General features: G+C 41.9%; 1 protein-coding gene across 9 annotated transcripts in view; it reads left to right on the top strand.

Annotated features, from left to right (window-relative positions):
- FGGY (FGGY carbohydrate kinase domain containing) overlaps nt 1-17,367 on the top strand; it is a 350,907-nt gene that overhangs the window by 239,958 nt on the left and 93,582 nt on the right. For 7 of the 9 annotated variants that reach the window (XM_043520798.1, XM_043520801.1, XM_007059048.4 and 4 more), the window contains exon 7: nt 16,869-16,997. The exons of the other annotated variants lie outside the window; for them this stretch is intronic. In XM_043520798.1, coding sequence (XP_043376733.1) covers nt 16,869-16,997 — 129 coding nt within the window. The remainder of the gene's footprint in view (nt 1-16,868; nt 16,998-17,367) is intronic. 9 annotated transcript variants of the gene reach the window in all.

The raw sequence follows: 17,367 nt of genomic DNA, 5'->3' as shown, positions 1-17,367 counted from the left end.
CAATAGGCTCCTGTGGTCACTTCTGCATGTCTAGAATTTACTGATCACATTGTTGAAGGTGTAGATTCGTACGTAGAATTGCTGCAAACTTTATTGACCCCATTAATGTGCCCACTGCAAACAAACAGTAGAAGACAGCTTGCATCGAAAACCCCCAAAGGCACTAGCGCTTATCTGCTGTGGTGAGATCGCATGATGAGCATCTTTTTGTGACATTATAAAACCCTAGAAAGACATTAGCAATTCTATTAAAAGGACTGTAGTACATGAAAATTTAGGTATTGAATTGTACAATCTATTGGCGGGGGGGTAGGGGGAGCAGGGAAGCCTGATAAATTTTCACCACCATCTCCTACTTCAGGGGCTACTTAAGGGACCAAATAATTTTGTATTGTATCGTAATAATTTATGCCTAACCTTTCCCATCCACCTCTTACCCCCCAGAGGATGGTGCATTTGTCTCAGAGAAGAAAATATTGTCGATATTGTAGAATAGTTATGTCTGTTGGTGTAGTAACTTGTGTTTTGATGTTGACATATTGCAGTGATACTTTATAAATAGATGTTTATTGTCTCTTCATCTGTGATAGAGCTACACGCTGATTTTACTATATTTATGTTCAAACCAAACTTAACACTCTGAAACATAGTCCTTCTGTCTGCTGAAAGATTATACAATCCTATTTCCCAATATTTTAAGAACCAGCTGTAAATGGAAACCTGTGGTCAGATATTCAAAGGTGTTTAGGTACCTAAATATGCATATAAGCACCTTACTGATTTCAGTGTGAGGTGCCTAACCTGCTCAGGTGCTTTTGAAAATCCTACTAGGTGCTTAAATACCTCTGAAAATCTGGACCTTGTGCAAGTCACTCGACCGCTTTTCAGCCCATCTGTAGAATAGCATGAAGAGCAGGACTTCACTGAAAACCAGATTTTCCAAGAGAGCTGACTTTTCCTAGATAAACTAGACCACTGTGGGAAAAGAATGCTTAGAGAGGGATGCTTTAACAGTAGCTCCTGGAATCAAGGGATACTGAACCATGACACGTAAGAGAGATATTAATCCTTTGTAATCTGGACCCATGTCAGGTAACTGGGTCCATGAAATAAAGACCAGCATCTTTTGTGTGTAACATATTTATTACAGATAGTATCCATAGGCTTTAAGTCCTGAAATTAACATGTTTATAAAGATGAGTGTTGCATAACACCAATGTCATCATCTACGTAGGATATTAGGAAAGGAATGGGGTCTTGTGGTTAAAGCATAGGGCTGGGAAACCTGGAGATTTTAGTTTTATTCTTGACATTACTCCAAGCTTCCTTTGGGCAGGTTACTTAACTTATCTCGGCCTCTGTTTCCTCATCTGTAAATAGGATAGTAATACTTCTTCGAAGGGATCATCCTGGGTTTCACCAGCCTAGACTGAGACTGGGAGAATTCATTCATCTCTTAGATTTTTGACCCTGCAGGGTATAGCGTGAGCCAGGATCCCTACTGGCCATTATGCTTTCCTGTAGATAAATCCCATCCTCCAAATGCTCCACCCAATTCCTTCGTGACTGTGGTCAGCAGAGGAATGCCCAGTCCTCCACGATTTCAGCACTGCATCAGCCTGTCTCCACAGTCACCTTCTGTCATTTTTAACCGTGTCCAGCTGATTCTCAGATGGTTTTTGAGTTGATGCAAAAGCTTTTTTTTTTTTTTCCCCCCGGTGCTCCCTGCCTATTTTTTAAGTGCTGCGGTGCTTGGGCTCATCAGTGTGAAACTATGCCTCTGTTTCAGTGCAAAGCCTGGCACACTGCAGCCCTTCCTTGGCATTTTGGCACTCAACTTCAGAGCTTTGGAGTTTTTTAACCTCAGTGCTTTGATGCATAGCCTTGGACACTTTGGCTCACTGCTTTGGCACACCGCCTTTGGGATCCTTGAATAGAAGGATCCACAGAAGAGCAAAGCAGGGTCGTTGTTTTTCTAAAAGTCACGCCATCCAAAGTTATTTCATTTGCAGCACTTGCTCTTAGACTGAGAATAAATACAGCTTTGGGCATATGCAAGAGAGCTCGCACCATCAGTGACTGAAGCTGTTTTCTCACTATGTACAAGTTAAAAAAGCTTGGAGCTAAATTTTCAAACACAGGTGCCTAAGGGCTTATCTACACCATGTGGCAAAGGGCACCAGAGGGGTTTGATTTGTAAAGCTTGCTTACATGCTAACTGTCCCATCCTGGTGCGCTCTAAAAGGTACCCAGTTTGCATTAATGTACCTTCTTAGCGCACACAAGCAGGGTCTACGTGGGGCAGTTACAGTGCAGTGCATTAGAGTATTTTACACCCCTTGACTGTGCTATGCCGGCGCCACGTAGACAAATCCTAAGTTGTGCACCTTCACGCATTCAAGTAAGTAACAGAGAATTTCTACTGGTTATTTGAGCATGAAAATGGTAGGTGGATAAATGTGTCATTGCTTTTCAAGCACCTACTTCCATATGCAGAAGGCACGCATCTCCAGGTGGTGCTGTTACACGTATTCTTCTAAATTCTTGTTCTAAATTCTTGCAACCAAGTTTGTCTCTTGGAAAGAAATGCTGCTGTTTTTGTTTGGGTTATGCAGAGGGAGTGTCAGGAGAACTTGTTCTCTTCCATAGTCTCTGATTAGAGTTAATTCTTGAGGCAGAGTTGCTCCTGGAAACTGGGCATTGGTGTTGGGCTGAGATTCCTGAAAGATGGTTTTGCCCTGCTTGTTGTTTGAGCACCTCATTTCAGGACTGTTGTAGATGTGTAAACAAAGCAAGTTACACTGAGGATAGCCAGACTCTGCATCACTGATTTTTCCTCCACTGGGAAGCCAACCCAGCCATCAGCTGCCACTTGACAGAGGGATGACACTTACATTAGAATGGGACACTGGTGTCAGAAAAAGGGGAAGCAATATACATTTATGTGTGCCAAATGGGTAATTGCATGACCAGACATATAATTGTTTGTTCGCTATCACCTATATTTTGTTGGGTGCAGCTTACACGCCTTTGTTTGAAAAGGGGACCCTTTGGATTTTCAGTTTGCTTGTGGACACATAGGAAGGAATACACAGCTGACACACTACCAGCAATGGTACCTTAACAAAAGAACCATAAATAGGGAAGAGACCCGTACTGCTGAATAAAGATGGAGAGCCACATTCTTCCGTGCATTGTTTTTTTTACACAAGGGCAAGGACACTATCAGTTCGCATTCATGGAGTTTCCTCTTCATTCTTATACCTGGTGGAGGAGAAGTTCTGTTCTTAAGCCTCCCATTCTCAAAAAGGGAAGAAAATTCCCCCCACCCCAGATTCAGTCGAGGACAGGGCCCTATACAGAGCCGCTTTGTCTTCATAAAAACAACAAGGAGTCCGGTGGCACCTTAAAGACTAACAGATTTATTTGGGCATAAGTGTTCGTGGGTAAAAAACTGACTTCTTCAGATGCATGGAGTAAAAATTACAGATGCAGGCATTATTATACTGACACATGAAGAGAAGGGAGTTACCTTACAAGTGGAGAACTGGTGTTGACAGGGCCAGTTGAGTCAGGCTGGATGTGGTCCACCCCCAATAATTGAGGAGGAGGTGTCAATACCAAGCGAGGGAAAATTGCTTTTGTAGTGAGCCAGCCACTCCCAGTCCCTATTCAAGCCCAAATTAATGGTGTTAAATTTGCAAATGAATTGTAGCTCTGCAGTTTCTCTTTGAAGTCTGTTTTTGAAGTTTTTTTGTTGAAGTATGGCTACTTTTAAATCTATTATAGAATGTCCAGGGAGATTGAAGTGTTCTCCTACTGGCTTTTGTATGTTACCATTCCTGATGTCTGATTTGTGTCCATTTATTCTTTTATGTAGAAACTGTCCGGTCTGGCCAATTTACATGGCAGAGGGGCATTGCTGGCATATATTACATTAGTAGATGTGGAGGTGAATGAGCCCCTGATGTTGTGGCTGATGGGGTTGGGTCCTCTGATGGTGTTGCTAGAGTAGATATGGGTCAAAGTAGACAACGGGGTTTGTTACAGGGATTGGTTCCTGGGTTAGTGTTTCTGTGGTGTGGTGTGTAGTTGCTGCTGAGTATTTGCTTCAGGGTGGGGGGCTCTCTGTAAGCGAGGACTGGCCTGCCTCCCAAAATCTGTGAGAATGAGGGATCGTTTTCCAAGATAGGTTTTAGACCATTGATGATGTGCTGGAGAGGTTTTAGCTGGGGGCTGAACTGATGGTCAGTGGTGTTCTTTTATTTTCTTTGTTGGGCCTCTCCTGTAGTAAGTGACTTCTGGGTACCCGTCTCACTCTGTCAATCTGTTTCCTCACTTCCCCAGGTGGGTATTGTAGTTTTAAGAATGCTTGATAAAGATCTTGTAGGTGTTTGTCTCTGTCTGAAGGATTGGAGCAAATTCGGTTGTATCTTAGGGCTTGGCTGTAGACAATGGATCGTGTGATGTGTCCTGGATGGAAGCTGCAGGCATGGAGGTAAGTATAGTGGTCAGTAGGTTTCCGGTGTAGGGTGATGTTTATGTGACCATCACTTATTTGCACTGTAGTGTCCAAGAAGTGGATCTCTTGTGTGGACTGGTCCAGGCTGAGGTTGATGGTGGGGTGGAAATTGTTGAAATTCAGGTGAAATTCTTCAAGGGCCTCCTTCCCATGGGTCCATATGATGAAGATGTTATCAATGTAGTGCAAGTAGAGGAGGGGCTCTAGTGGACGAAAGCTGAGGAAGCGTTGTTCTAAGTCAGCCATAAAAATGTTGGCATACTGTGGGGCCATGCGGGTACCCATAGCAGTGCCGCTGACTTGAAGGTATAAATTATCCCCAAAACTGAAATGGTTGTGGGTGAGGACAAAGCCACAAAGCTCAGCCACCAGGTGTGCCATGGCCTCATCAGAGATACTGTTCCTGACAGCTTGTAGTCCATCCTTGTGTGGAATATTGGTGTAAAGAGCTTCTACATCCATGGTGGCCAGGATGGTGTTTTCAAGAAGATCACCAAAGCACTGTAGTTTCCTCAGGAGGTCGGTGGTGTCTCAAAGATAGCTAGGAGTGCTGGTAGCGTAGGGTCTACACCATCTGCTCAAGGAACTACATCATCTGCTCAAGAAACTCCCTGCTATAGCACAGGAACAAAGCTACACAGACACACCCCTAGAACCCAGACCAGGGGTATTCTATCTGCTACCCAAGATCCATAAACCTGCAAACCCTGGATGCTCCGTCATCTCAGGCATTGGCACTCTTAGAGCAGGATTATCTGGCTATATGGACTCTCTCCTCAGACCCTGCAGAGAAACTGCAGAGCTACAATTCATTTGCAAATTTAACACCATTAATTTGGGCTTGAATAGGGACTGGGAGTGGCTGGCTCACTACAAAAGCAATTTTCCCTCTCTTGGTATTGACATCTCCTCATCAATTATTGAAAGTGGACCACATCCAGCCTGACTGAATTGGCCCTGTCAACACCGGTTCTCCACTTGTAAGGTAACTCCCTTCTCTTCATGTGTCAGTATAATAATGCCTGCATCTGTAATTTTCACGCCATGCATCTAAAGAATTGGTTTTTTACCCACGAAAGGTTATGCCCAAATAAATCTGTTAGTCTTTAACGGACTTCGTTATTTTTGTGGATAACAAACACGGCTACCCCTCTGATACTTGTCTTCATACTGCTTCCTGACCACATCACCACCCTGAGCCTCCCATTCCATAGGAGCTATTGTTCAGGAGTTGAGTTTTCCCAGGCTCCTCTGCTGTCAGGTAACCTGACCTTCTTTTCCTCTGGAGATGGAGTTTCCATTCTAGGTTGGGTGAATTGAACCAGTAATAACTGGTGCTCCAGAGGGTTGCCATTCCACCGGCCCTGCCCCTTTCCCACCTTTTCTAAGGCTATGGAGGCCCAACACCACAGAACACATTGAGGGGCTTCCTTGAAGGTGAATGGAAGAGAAGCACATTCCTTCATTCCAGGCATCTCTGATCCCAATCCACTGGATTCTGCTATCTGCTCACAGAACCAAAAAATCACAAGAACCTTAAATTCTGAGCTTTGCACATGATAAAGAATAGTGAGTAAAAAACAAAGTTTTCTCAAAATAGGTGATCCTATTTACATGTTCCCTCCCTCTCCTCCTCCCCACAAAAAGTTACAATAAGCTGCAATTTCAAAAACATTTTGAAGGCCTGAATCACAGGATACTCAAGAGTTCTATACTGTCAAAATCCACAGAATTTACAAGTGAGTAGTGCTCCAAAAATGCCAACGTTTCTTTGGCTTCCTGCAATTTCAGTCCATCCCAGAGCTGTAACAACTAGAAAGGGGATGAAGTTGGCACCATACAAAGAGGTACTCTATGGTGACTCATCCCTGAAAACCTCAGGCACTGCTTTATAATCTGTGAGTCAGCAGGAACAAGTTTGAGAGAGAATTCTTCAGAGGAGATTGTCTCCTGGTAGGCTCTGTCATGCTGGTAAAGACACTGGAAGTGGAGAGGGAAGATTTAACTTATTGTCATGCTCTCATGAACCTGCATCAGCTGAAAGTAGGGAGGCTCTGCTTAATTGTTTGGTGTTATGAACAGGAACTAGGCTGAATAGACTTTCCCCTGTAGACCAAGCAAACAACTTAATTCATAAGAAAGCAGGCTGGATTTAAACTACTCTCTTGGAACTAATGTTTGTCTATACATGTAGTCTTCATTTTTTATTTTTGGGGGGGTATTTGTTCCTTCTGTATCTGACAGGCATGGTTACATTCTTTCTTTCTTTCTTCATGCTGTAACCGTAAGTGGTGTTTTAGTTCATATTATGCCAACTTAAACTTTCTCTTCCTGTTAAAAATGAAATCCAGGAGCTTCTTATACTTCTCATTTTCATATTTAGTAGACAGTGAAAGTTTAAATCAACACTCTTAGCAAAACCTTGCCTACGGCAATTACCACAGTAGCATTTTAACTTTAAACAATATAAGGAAGGAATAGAGTGTGAGAGAATAGTAGGGAAAGTGTTTCTGGAGAAATATGCCTCTTTGAGGAAAAAAGATAACTGAGTGGAGGCATTTATCACTTGCTGCAACCTTACTCCTTCCTGTAGGCTGACCAGACAGCAGGTGTGAAAAGTCGGGATGGGGGGGTAATAGGACCCTAAATAAGCCAAAGTCCCAAATATCTGGACTGTCCCTATACAATCAGGACAGCACCTTACCTTCCTGCCTCAACCCCTTTCCGTGGTTTTGTTCTCCTTTCATTGTCATGTCAGAAATCAGACCCAGTCCTGCAATTGCTGCTCCCTGGCAGAGCCCTTATGAATTCAATGGGACTCCATGTGGATGCAACAGTCAGCTTATCTGTTATCAGTTGTTCACATAAGAACATAAGAATGGCCATACTGGGTCAGACCAAAGGTCCATCCAGCCCAGTATCCTGTCTACCAGCAGTGGCCAATGCCAGATGCCCCAGAGGGAGTGAACCTAATAGGTAATGATCAAGTGATCTCTCTCTTGCCATCCATCCCCACCCTCTGACAAACAGAGGCTAGGGATAGGATAGGGTAACCATTCGTTACCCATTCTGGCTAATAGCCATTAATGGACTTAACCTCCATGAATTTATCCAGTTCTCTTTTAAAGCTTAATTATAGACCTAGCCTTCACACCTCCTCAGGCAAGGAGTTCCACAGGTTGACTGTGCGCTGAGTGAAGAAGAACTTCCTTTTATTTGTTTTAAACCTGCTACCCATTAATTTCATTTGGTGGCCCCTAGTTCTTATATTATGGGAACAAGTAAATAACTTTTCCTTATTCACTTTCTCCACACCACTCATGATTTTATATACCTCTATCATATCCCCCCTAAGTCTCCTCTTTTCCAAGCTGAAAAGTCCTAACCTCTTTAAGCTCTCCTCATCTGGGACCCGTTCCAAACCCCTAATCATTTTAGTTGCCCTTTTCTGAACCTTTTCTAATGCCAGTATATCTTTTTTGCGATGAGGGGACCACGTCTGTATGCAGTATTCAAGATGTGGGCGTACCATGGATTTATATGAGGGCAATAAGATATTCTCCATCTTAGACTCTATCCCTTTATTAATGATTCTTAACATCCTGTTTGCTTTTTTGACTGCTGCTGCATGCTGCGTGAACATCTTCAGAGAACTATCCACGATGACTCCAAGATCTTTCTCCTGATTAGTTGTAGCTAAATTAGCCCCCATCAAATTGCATGTATAGTTGGAGTTATTTTTTCCAATGTTCATTACTTTACATTTATCCACATTAAATTTCATTTGCCATTTTGTTGCTCAATCACTTAGTTTTGTGAGGTTTTTTTGAAGTTCTTCACAGTCTGCTTTGGTCACTTGGGACCACTTTGGTCACTTGGGACCTTAATTTATTGTAAACCCTTTGAGACAGGAATGGTTGTTGTAATGTGAGGTATCTACAACTTTTCTGGGTGCTGTGAAATAAATAAATTAGAACATAAGAATGACCATACTGGGTCAGACCAAAGGTCCATCTAGCCCAGTATCCTGTCTTCCGACAGTGGCCAATGCCAGGTGCCCCAGAGGGAATTAACAGAACAGGTAATCATCAAGTGATACATCCCCTGTCTCCCATTCCCAGCTTCTGGCAAAATTATCTTTCTGGGCATTTCTAAAGCAGCTATCACCATCGTATGTAAAAGCGACACATAGAATTCAAAGACCATGCTCACAAGAGGACTACATTACACAAATATCCATTTCAAGTTATTGTCTGCTATCTGAGACCTTCACCTGAGTGGGGAAGTATAGAATCATAGAATATCAGGGTTGGAAGGGACCTCAGGAGGTCATCTAGTCCAACCCCCTGCTCAAAGCAGGACCAATCCCCAGTTTTTGCCCCAGTTCCCTAAATGGCCCCCTCAAGGGTTGAACTCACAACCCTGGGTTTAGCAGGCCAATGCTCAAACCACTGAGCTATCCCTCCCCCCTTCACTTCTTGAAATCAAAGGTACTTAGGTACCTAAGCCTAGCTTGGGGCATGGTGAAGATCCTATATTCTGAACAGCTGCCTTTGAAAATATCAGGGGATAAAACTGACCCTTGGTTAACCATGTATTTCAGTTAATTAGGGTTGTGATGTAATAGATGCAGTACTTCCATTCTTTTACAAGTCTGCACACTATTGTAATAGAAGACAGGAGTAACAAGCTAAAGCGCGTTTTCTCCCCACTTCTCGCTCTCATCTTTCCTTTGTTCATTTTGGCACATTGACAGTGTTTAAATATCTGTCTCTAAAATATCGTCCTATTTTTTGTTTTGTTTTTGTTTTTTCATACAGTGATAATAAAAAGACTGGCTTCCAAAAGTTCCAGATCAGAGTCATTCTACTGACCATCTGTCCTCTTCCTCCTCTTGTCTGATGCTTCTCCTTTCTGGTAATGCTTCCTCATCATCTTCACCTTCTTGCTTTGCTTGAGCCTACACTTTCAACATTGGGATGTCTGTTTTGTGAGCCACATAAATACATAAAATAATTGGAAGTCTTTTTGTGGGAAATGAGGTTGTGCAGACATCAGAAGCTTAGGTGAAGGATTCAAAAGGTTCTTTCAATAGCTGATTAAGTTTAATTTCTTTTGGATTTGAAAAAAGTGTAATTAAATAATACTTCAAAGGAGAGCTGCTCTCACCTGCATTATTAATAAAAAAGCAGTAACAGAAAGCAATCGGTTTAGTAATAATCCATAATTAATATGTGATAAATTATACATGCACCCCAAATAGAGACTTGCACTACCCAATATCCAACCAAGTCACATAACATATGATTTCAACAAAGATAACACCAGTCAAATGTATTGATGCTATTTGTTGACCCATAATATTTAGAGAGAACATTGATGATGATGATGATGATGTACTATAAGATGCCAGGAAACTGTGTTAAAATGCTGTGAAAATGTATCTTCGTTATTTGCAGGTGAAAGGATGGGGACAGGAAGCTGAATTCATGTCTGAATGGGCTACACTTACTTATTAAACCATCTACACATGGCTAACTCACATATGTCTAAGTAATGCTCCATCCATAAAAAGATGGTTATGCTGCACTATTTAACCCAAATCCAGTTAACCAAAGCTCCGTTGTTTCCCTCAGGGTTTGGATAGATCCTGTGCATGCCTAATAAATAAATGACAGGCAGTACTTTAGATTTTTCTCTTCTTCTTTTGCCAGGAATGTAGGCGGCATACATGTAAATTAGCTGTCTTTCAGTCTCACCAACTGTAGACCTACTTTATTTTTCAGTTTAATGGATCAATGTCTGGTGTCCCTGTAGGTCATCTGACTTTGCCAATGCCCGTGACTACCTCACCACCCCTATGTTTGTCGGCCTTTGGCAGTTATATGGCTCCCATTACTGTAGTAGCTGAGCTGAGATGTATTCCAGCCAGAGACCTGGCCCATAGGGGAGAATGGAGGCATGAGACATCCCAAACTACAACTTCCATAAGGTATCGGGGCAGCTCAGGCAGACACAGATTCATGCTGAACTGACAGTTTTCCTGCTGGACAGTTGAAACTTAGAACCTTCCCAAAGAAAACTTCGATTTTGTAGAAACTGCATTTTCCATTTTAAAAAATTGGAAGGGAAAATTCCTAACCAGCTCTAGATAGATGTCCACTCATTAAGAACATTATGGTAAAAGACATTAATTTTAAATGTTGGCATAGGCTAACTAATGGACCCTTCGCTTCTAAATGAGCATGAAAATTAGGTGGTATTTTCTGGCATTTTCCATTTCTCCAGTCCACCGCATCCTATTCCCTTTTGTCCTCATCCACTGCATTTAACAATTCTTAAACAGTCACCTTAATATATATATCTTTTCTACATCTGGATTAATAGGGTGAAGTCTGGTGTAAGTACTGTGCATTAGGTAAATGTGGGTGGGTATTGCAAAAAAGTTGAGACTATTTATTCAGATGTTTACCTAGCTGTCTGAGTGCCCCTTTGGTACAAACACAGAACAAAAAAGATAATCCTTGCCCCAAAGAGCCTGCAATCTGAGTAATACTCTACCAAACATGGGCCAGGAGTAAGCCCAGAGTTTAAGTGCAGTAGGATCTATGTGAATAGAAGATAGCGTTCTTTATGAAGGTCATACGTCCTTTGACACTGTGCTTGTGCTCCTTTCATTTAACATGTAACTTTCCTGATTGTTCAGTCATTTGGGCTCTAGCCTAGCACTTAGGAGACCTGGGTTCAATTCTCAGCTCCATCACCGTCTTCCTGTGTGACCTTGCCCAAGTCATTTAGTGTCTCTTTGCCTGAGTTCCCCACTGTAAAAATAAATAAAAATGGGGATAAGAACACTTCCCTACCTCACAGTGTTGTTGTAAGGATAAATACATTAAAGAGTGTGAAGCGCTTTGAGATCTACTGATGAAAAGTGCTAGGTAAGAGATATGTATTATTATTTCAAGGAAAGATCACTACATTTTACTGATGGTTTTTCAATGAACATCATTTGGAAATTCCAGTCTACCGGGGTCCAAAGTTGAGGCAGAACGGTCCTTTGGCCAGATTCAGCTCCGAAGTCAGTGGAGTTAACACCAGATGAAATTTAGCTCTCTAAGTCTTCAGGTGTAAAGTTAATAGAGAAAGGAAACTTCTCCTTTTGGTTTTTTATGCTTGTATTTTTTTCACAGTTATGCAGCCAAATACAATTAAACACAAAATACAACTGAGTTCTGCAGGTTAAAAGCTGCTCTTAAATGAGTGAATGCGTAAGAGCTGAGTTAGCTGAGGTCCCCTGCTGTGCTTTCCTTTTGTTATTTTTCAAAAGACTGGTAAGCACTAAAAAGTCTGTTTCTGTTAAATATTAGTAAGATTCCGCACTGTACATTTTGCTTACTAAAGTGGACTGAAGACGTATTGTCTGCTTCATGTATTGCGTCTGGTAAATAAGTAGTTGCTGTGGCAACTGCCTAAAAAGGTGGTGGGTCATTGGTACCACATAAATTCTTTAAACAAAACTAGATCGTAGCAAATTCCAGAGTTGGTCTTCAAGGAAGGATAAAAGAGGAGGAAAGGCTTCAAACGGCTTTTTCCTTTTGTAAACTTGCTGCTCTACAGGAGGAAAAAAACCCTGCTAAAAATGAGCTATCTTGTTCAAAATAAAAATGTGAATCAAGGCAGTGCACTGAGAAGGGCTCTGTGTGTCTTTGTGGAACAGTTGTATGAATGTTAAAGAGAAAATTCTTTGCCTTCAAATAATTATGGGTCTGTTGTGTTAGGCTTAATTTTACAAGAGGCAGATGATTTGCACAAGTGATTACTTTAAACCAAAGACTGTATGCAATCTCTTTGGAAAGACTCAAAGAGGACACAGTACTCTCACTGCCTACCTCTGTTTGCAGAGTTCTCATCTCCCTCTCTTCCACTCTGACAATTTGTTTCCTTTGCCTCGCTGAAAGGTTTTACCTGTTGTTGGATTAGAAATATGTGGTTGTTTAGCACTTTTACTCTTGCGGTGATACTTCTTCGCTTCCTAAGCCAGTGTGTACCTTGCTGTATTGCTCTTGTAGGAGTCAACATCATTCCTCCTTGTGGCTAGTGTCTTTATTTCAATGGCAAGCCCACACCTATTGTGTGTGCCTTACACAGTTACCACCTTTAAAAAATCAGTATTTTCAGGGGTTACCCCACACTGGTTGTGTTTGAGATACCTCCTTACACCTTGTGCTTAGAATGGGAGATAAGCATGGTGACTGGGTGGTATCTGTTGGTAAATGTTTACTTAACTGTGACCATTGTGCTCGTATTCTTTGTGTGTTTTACTTCACAGTTATGGATCCTTGCCATTCCAAATTCTATGTACATAGATGCTGAGCTGACTTTCTAACTTCTCAGTTATTGTGAGCACATGGGTCACCATTCCTTCCCACCTCCCTGCACATTGGGGGTAGAGTCAAGGCTCTGCCCATTCCACACCCACTTGCAGGTGCATGGGTGGGAGAGTAAATTCCACTTTGAGGGATAAAGTCATGGCCACAGGGAGCCTGTTTTGCTTGCACCCGGACGCGCTATGTAGACAGGGCTCTGTGGGTGTAGCTCACGATGCTTCACTGATCTCTAAGGCCTAGGGGTTGAGGTGGAGGGGAAAATGCAACATTCCCTCATTACCACACTCAGTGTCTCTCACCCAGCTGCTGGATGACCAGGGGGATGCTTTCTTTCTTGGCCCATCATCCTTCTTGCTGTTCTGGAGGAACATTTTCTCTCCAGCCTCTTTCATCTCATCCTTGCCTCTGCCTTCTTGCTGCTGGGTGGAAGAGAGGAATTTTTCTCTTCTCCTAACTGCTTGATGAGGAGAAGGAGACTCTCCTCTCATGGCTGATGGAGAGGAAGGAAATTGTTGCCTCCCTTACCTCTCTCGTAGCTGGCAGGAGGAAAGGGGTCTCCATTCATCTTATTCCTGTAGCCCCAGAGCACTCTGTTCTCTTCATTCCCCAACGTGTGTTTGGCGTGTTTTTCTGAATGGCTTCTTATTGCCCTTTCCCCCAAGAGTGGGAGACAGTGGGAGCTGCACTGCTGGATCCACTTGCTCAGCATTTTAGAGTGGGATTGCTTCTCAAGTTGGTCTTTCACTTGTTCTTCCTAGGTCATGCCACGGGCTATGCCTAAAATCAGGCTCCAGCAGAACTGGCAATGTGGGAGTGATATGAGCAGATCTCTGATGCTGTCAGGAAGTGGCTTCAGTTAGGGAAGAATTATTCTTGCTTACTCTGACTTCTAAAACCACCTGGGCATGCTGTGTGTTTAGTGCCTTTTTTCTAAAACACAAAATGACTGTATCTGAAATTCACAACAAACCCACCTCCACACACTCCACTCCAAAGGGGAAAACCATAATGTAGACCCTTCTAATGAGCTTTCTGTTTCAAAGAAATCCACATGATCATTTTCTACTGCTTCATCAGGAAAGAGGATTATCTGTATCTCTAAAATTGTTCCCTAAAAGCTCATTAGTCATAGATACAGTAATTGAATAACTGGTAAGAAAAGATATTGTCTAATGGTAGCCCTGGTCTTTTGAATGGACTCTAACCACTTAATAATTACATGTTACAATACTTGACCATTCAGACTGAAAAAAATAAATCTGCTGTGGGAGTGAGTGGTGAAAGATTTTCCATCAAAATAATTTCATCCAAGGCTGGATGTACAAAATGAGCTAGCTGTGCACATTAAGGAGGTGTAGCTGATTCTGAAGCAAAAGCTGTGATTGTAGCTGCATGAACTTCCTTGAACCTCCTCCTAGCTGCAAGGTCGCTCTGGTCTTGCTCTCCGATGTCTTTATTTTTTTAATGACACTGTTCTGAAATAGAAACATCTTGCTGTCTAACCTTATTAAACGAGGTGAACACGTGATATACTTGGAAAGTTGAGCATGATTTTTTTGAGCTTATAAGCAATAAAACATTGGCACTTGTCCTCTAGGAATTGGAGAAGACCAGCAATTCATTTAATATAAGCCACCAAGAGTGGAAATGGTCACTTTTGGTTACTAGTATCATGAGTTGAATGAGCTAGTTGGAAACCTTTAGGCGATCCATATACTTGGATTTTAAATTCACAATATGACTAACTCAAGACTAACTCAAGCATGAAACTTTGAAGGGGAGAGCATGGGCACCTATGTCACTGAGTGTTTCACAGCCTGGCTGATGATTTAACACCCAGAAGCTATGTGTTTGGGGGCAGGGGAAGCCTGTTTAATCTCAAAATACATTACACATTTGATTTGTAGGTGGTTTCTGATAAGGCAATTGGATACCGTGTTTAAAAAAAAAAAGGGAGCAGCAGCAAAGCCAGATGTCTTTCATGACTGCAATATACTAAGATTTGAAGGCCCACCACAAAGAGAACATGAGTCAATAATGCGATGCAATTTTGAAAAACACTAATCACACTGGGGTGTATTAACAGGCTCTTGTATGTATGACATACGAGACAATTGTCCCACTCTACCTGGCACCGGTTCCCAGTTCTGGACGCCACATTTTAGGAAACATATGGACAAATTTGAGAGAGTCCAGAGAAGTGCAACAGGGATGATAAAAGGGTTAGAAAACCTGACCTATGAGGAAAAATAAAAAAAACAGTTTTAGTCTTGAGGAAAGAAGACTAAGGGGGGACCTTATAACAGTCTTCAAATACGTTAAGGGTTGTTATAAAGAGGATTGAGGTCAATTGTTCTCCACGTCTTTGGAATTTGTAGGACAAGAAGTAATGGTTTTAATCTGCAGCAAGGGAGATTTAGGTTGGGTATTAGGAAAAACTTTCCAACTCTATGCATAGTTAAGCTTTGGAATAGAGATTGTGGAATCCCCATCATTGGAGGTCTTTAAGAACAGTTTAGACATTCACCTGTTAGGAATGGTCTAGCCTGACATTTCTATGATTCTCCGCTTGTGAATTTCATCACTTTCTTTTCATCCAACAGCAAATGACTACAGCTTCTGTCATTAAGGTTATCCTCATTAACAATATTGTGTTCTTGACCATTCTTATCATAGGCTATTCATGTTCACTAATATGTACTGTGCAGCAAGTGGAATTTACCACATCAGAATCAAGTGGAAATATAATGCATTCTCATGAAAACCCACTGTGAAAATAGAACTATCTTTTACTTTAAACAGAAATTGTGCCAACTCTGCCCCAAAGATTTGTTGAACTAAGCAAGTTTTAAAGATAAGCCCTATTGAATGAATTTGGAGTTTCTGAGTTAGAGCCAAGGCATTGGCAAGGAAGTGTGTGGAAGCTCCCACTGTGACTTCGTGTGCCTCATCCATCTAACCTGTGGATGAATAAAGAGGTGTGGATTCCAGGAGCTGTCAGTCCTGTCTTACTGCTTTGTATCTAGCTATACTCTAGCGCCACTCCAGGGAAAAACTTTTTATATGGAGATGGGCCTGAACCAAACCACCTGAACTCCAAAGTGTCTGGACCTGGATCCCATCTTCATAGCTTGGGCCTATCCCTACCTTTATCATAGTTGATTAGTTGTTAAAATAATCTTTCCATTTGGGAAAAAACAGTTAAAAACTCAGATTCCCTCCAGTGGGGTGGCACAGAACATGGCAGAAAGGCCCTGTTGCAGAATGCCCGACGGGTCGGGGAGGGTAGTTTGTGGTGGTTCAATGTACCCTCCACTGCAGAAGTGGCTGGTCCTAGCCGGGGAGGAAATGTAGGTAGAATGGCAGGGTTTCACTGATTTAATGGTTCGCCTGAACAGCCTCTACTGGCTCCTACAGAGGTGCTAATGCACATTAAAGGCACCACTTGTCTGATGGAACCCCTGAAGGAGAGTGGAGATGAAAACACCTCTGGGCCAAGCTGGTGCAGGAGGTGCAGTTTTCACTTGTTTGCAACAGAGCAAGTGAATCTGCCCCAAGATATCTAATTTCTAAAATACCTTTATTTCTGCAGCTATATAGTCAGTGGCTACAAAGTAAAGTGTGAGCCTGGGTGTTTGTTTGCGTACCTAGTAAAAAGATCACACCATGTTAAATGGAATTTTTATGGGTTATAATAAAAGCTGTTTTACATTGCTATACTGGGCATTGACTAGTTATCAGTTTTTAAACTCTTATGAGCAGCATGATACAGCACAGTTGTGTGTTTAATATACATACAGTGCAATTGGTATTTGGTAAGTAAATGGAGTTTTTAATGCACTTTTTTGATGGATACTACATTAAACAGCAGTGGGAAAAGGCGCTTTTTCAGGAAAATGCATGTTTGCTTTTCTGTTTATCAAACTGATGGGTGTTTGGTTTTACTTGTGTCTGCTCAGGAAACCAAGTCCTGTCTCCTGGAGCTTCTGTTGGAAATGGCCTAACGCCAGAGGCTGCAAAAGACCTCGGTCTTGCTGAAGGAACTGCAGTAGCAGCATCTCTCATTGATGCACATGCTGGAGGACTAGGTATTCTTACATATTTACTGTTCTCAGAAACAGGGATATTATTGAAATTAAATATTTATGTGAAATACCCTTCTCCCAGAGCCCCATTTTCTACAAACACAGGTAACCAAGCAGCATGTTGCCTTATGCTGAAAGACCTATTCGTATCAAGTAGCACACTTAAAAAAAAACTTTATAAATTACTTACAAAAACGAGTGTGTGTAAACATCACTAAAATCAATTTGAAATTTTCAAAAGTGTCCACTAATTTTTGTTGCCTCCATTTTCAGATTCTCAATTTGAGACACAAAGGACCTAATTCTCAGGGGCTGAGAGTCTGGCACTCCCACTGAGCTTCCCATTTCTCAACACATTAGGAAAAAAACACCC

Source organism: Chelonia mydas, chromosome 8, assembly GCF_015237465.2.
Source record: "Chelonia mydas isolate rCheMyd1 chromosome 8, rCheMyd1.pri.v2, whole genome shotgun sequence".
NCBI classification, from domain to species: Eukaryota; Metazoa; Chordata; order Testudines; family Cheloniidae; genus Chelonia; species Chelonia mydas.
Note: the sequence above shows the minus strand (reverse complement) of the source record. Positions and strands in the feature narration are given on the sequence as shown.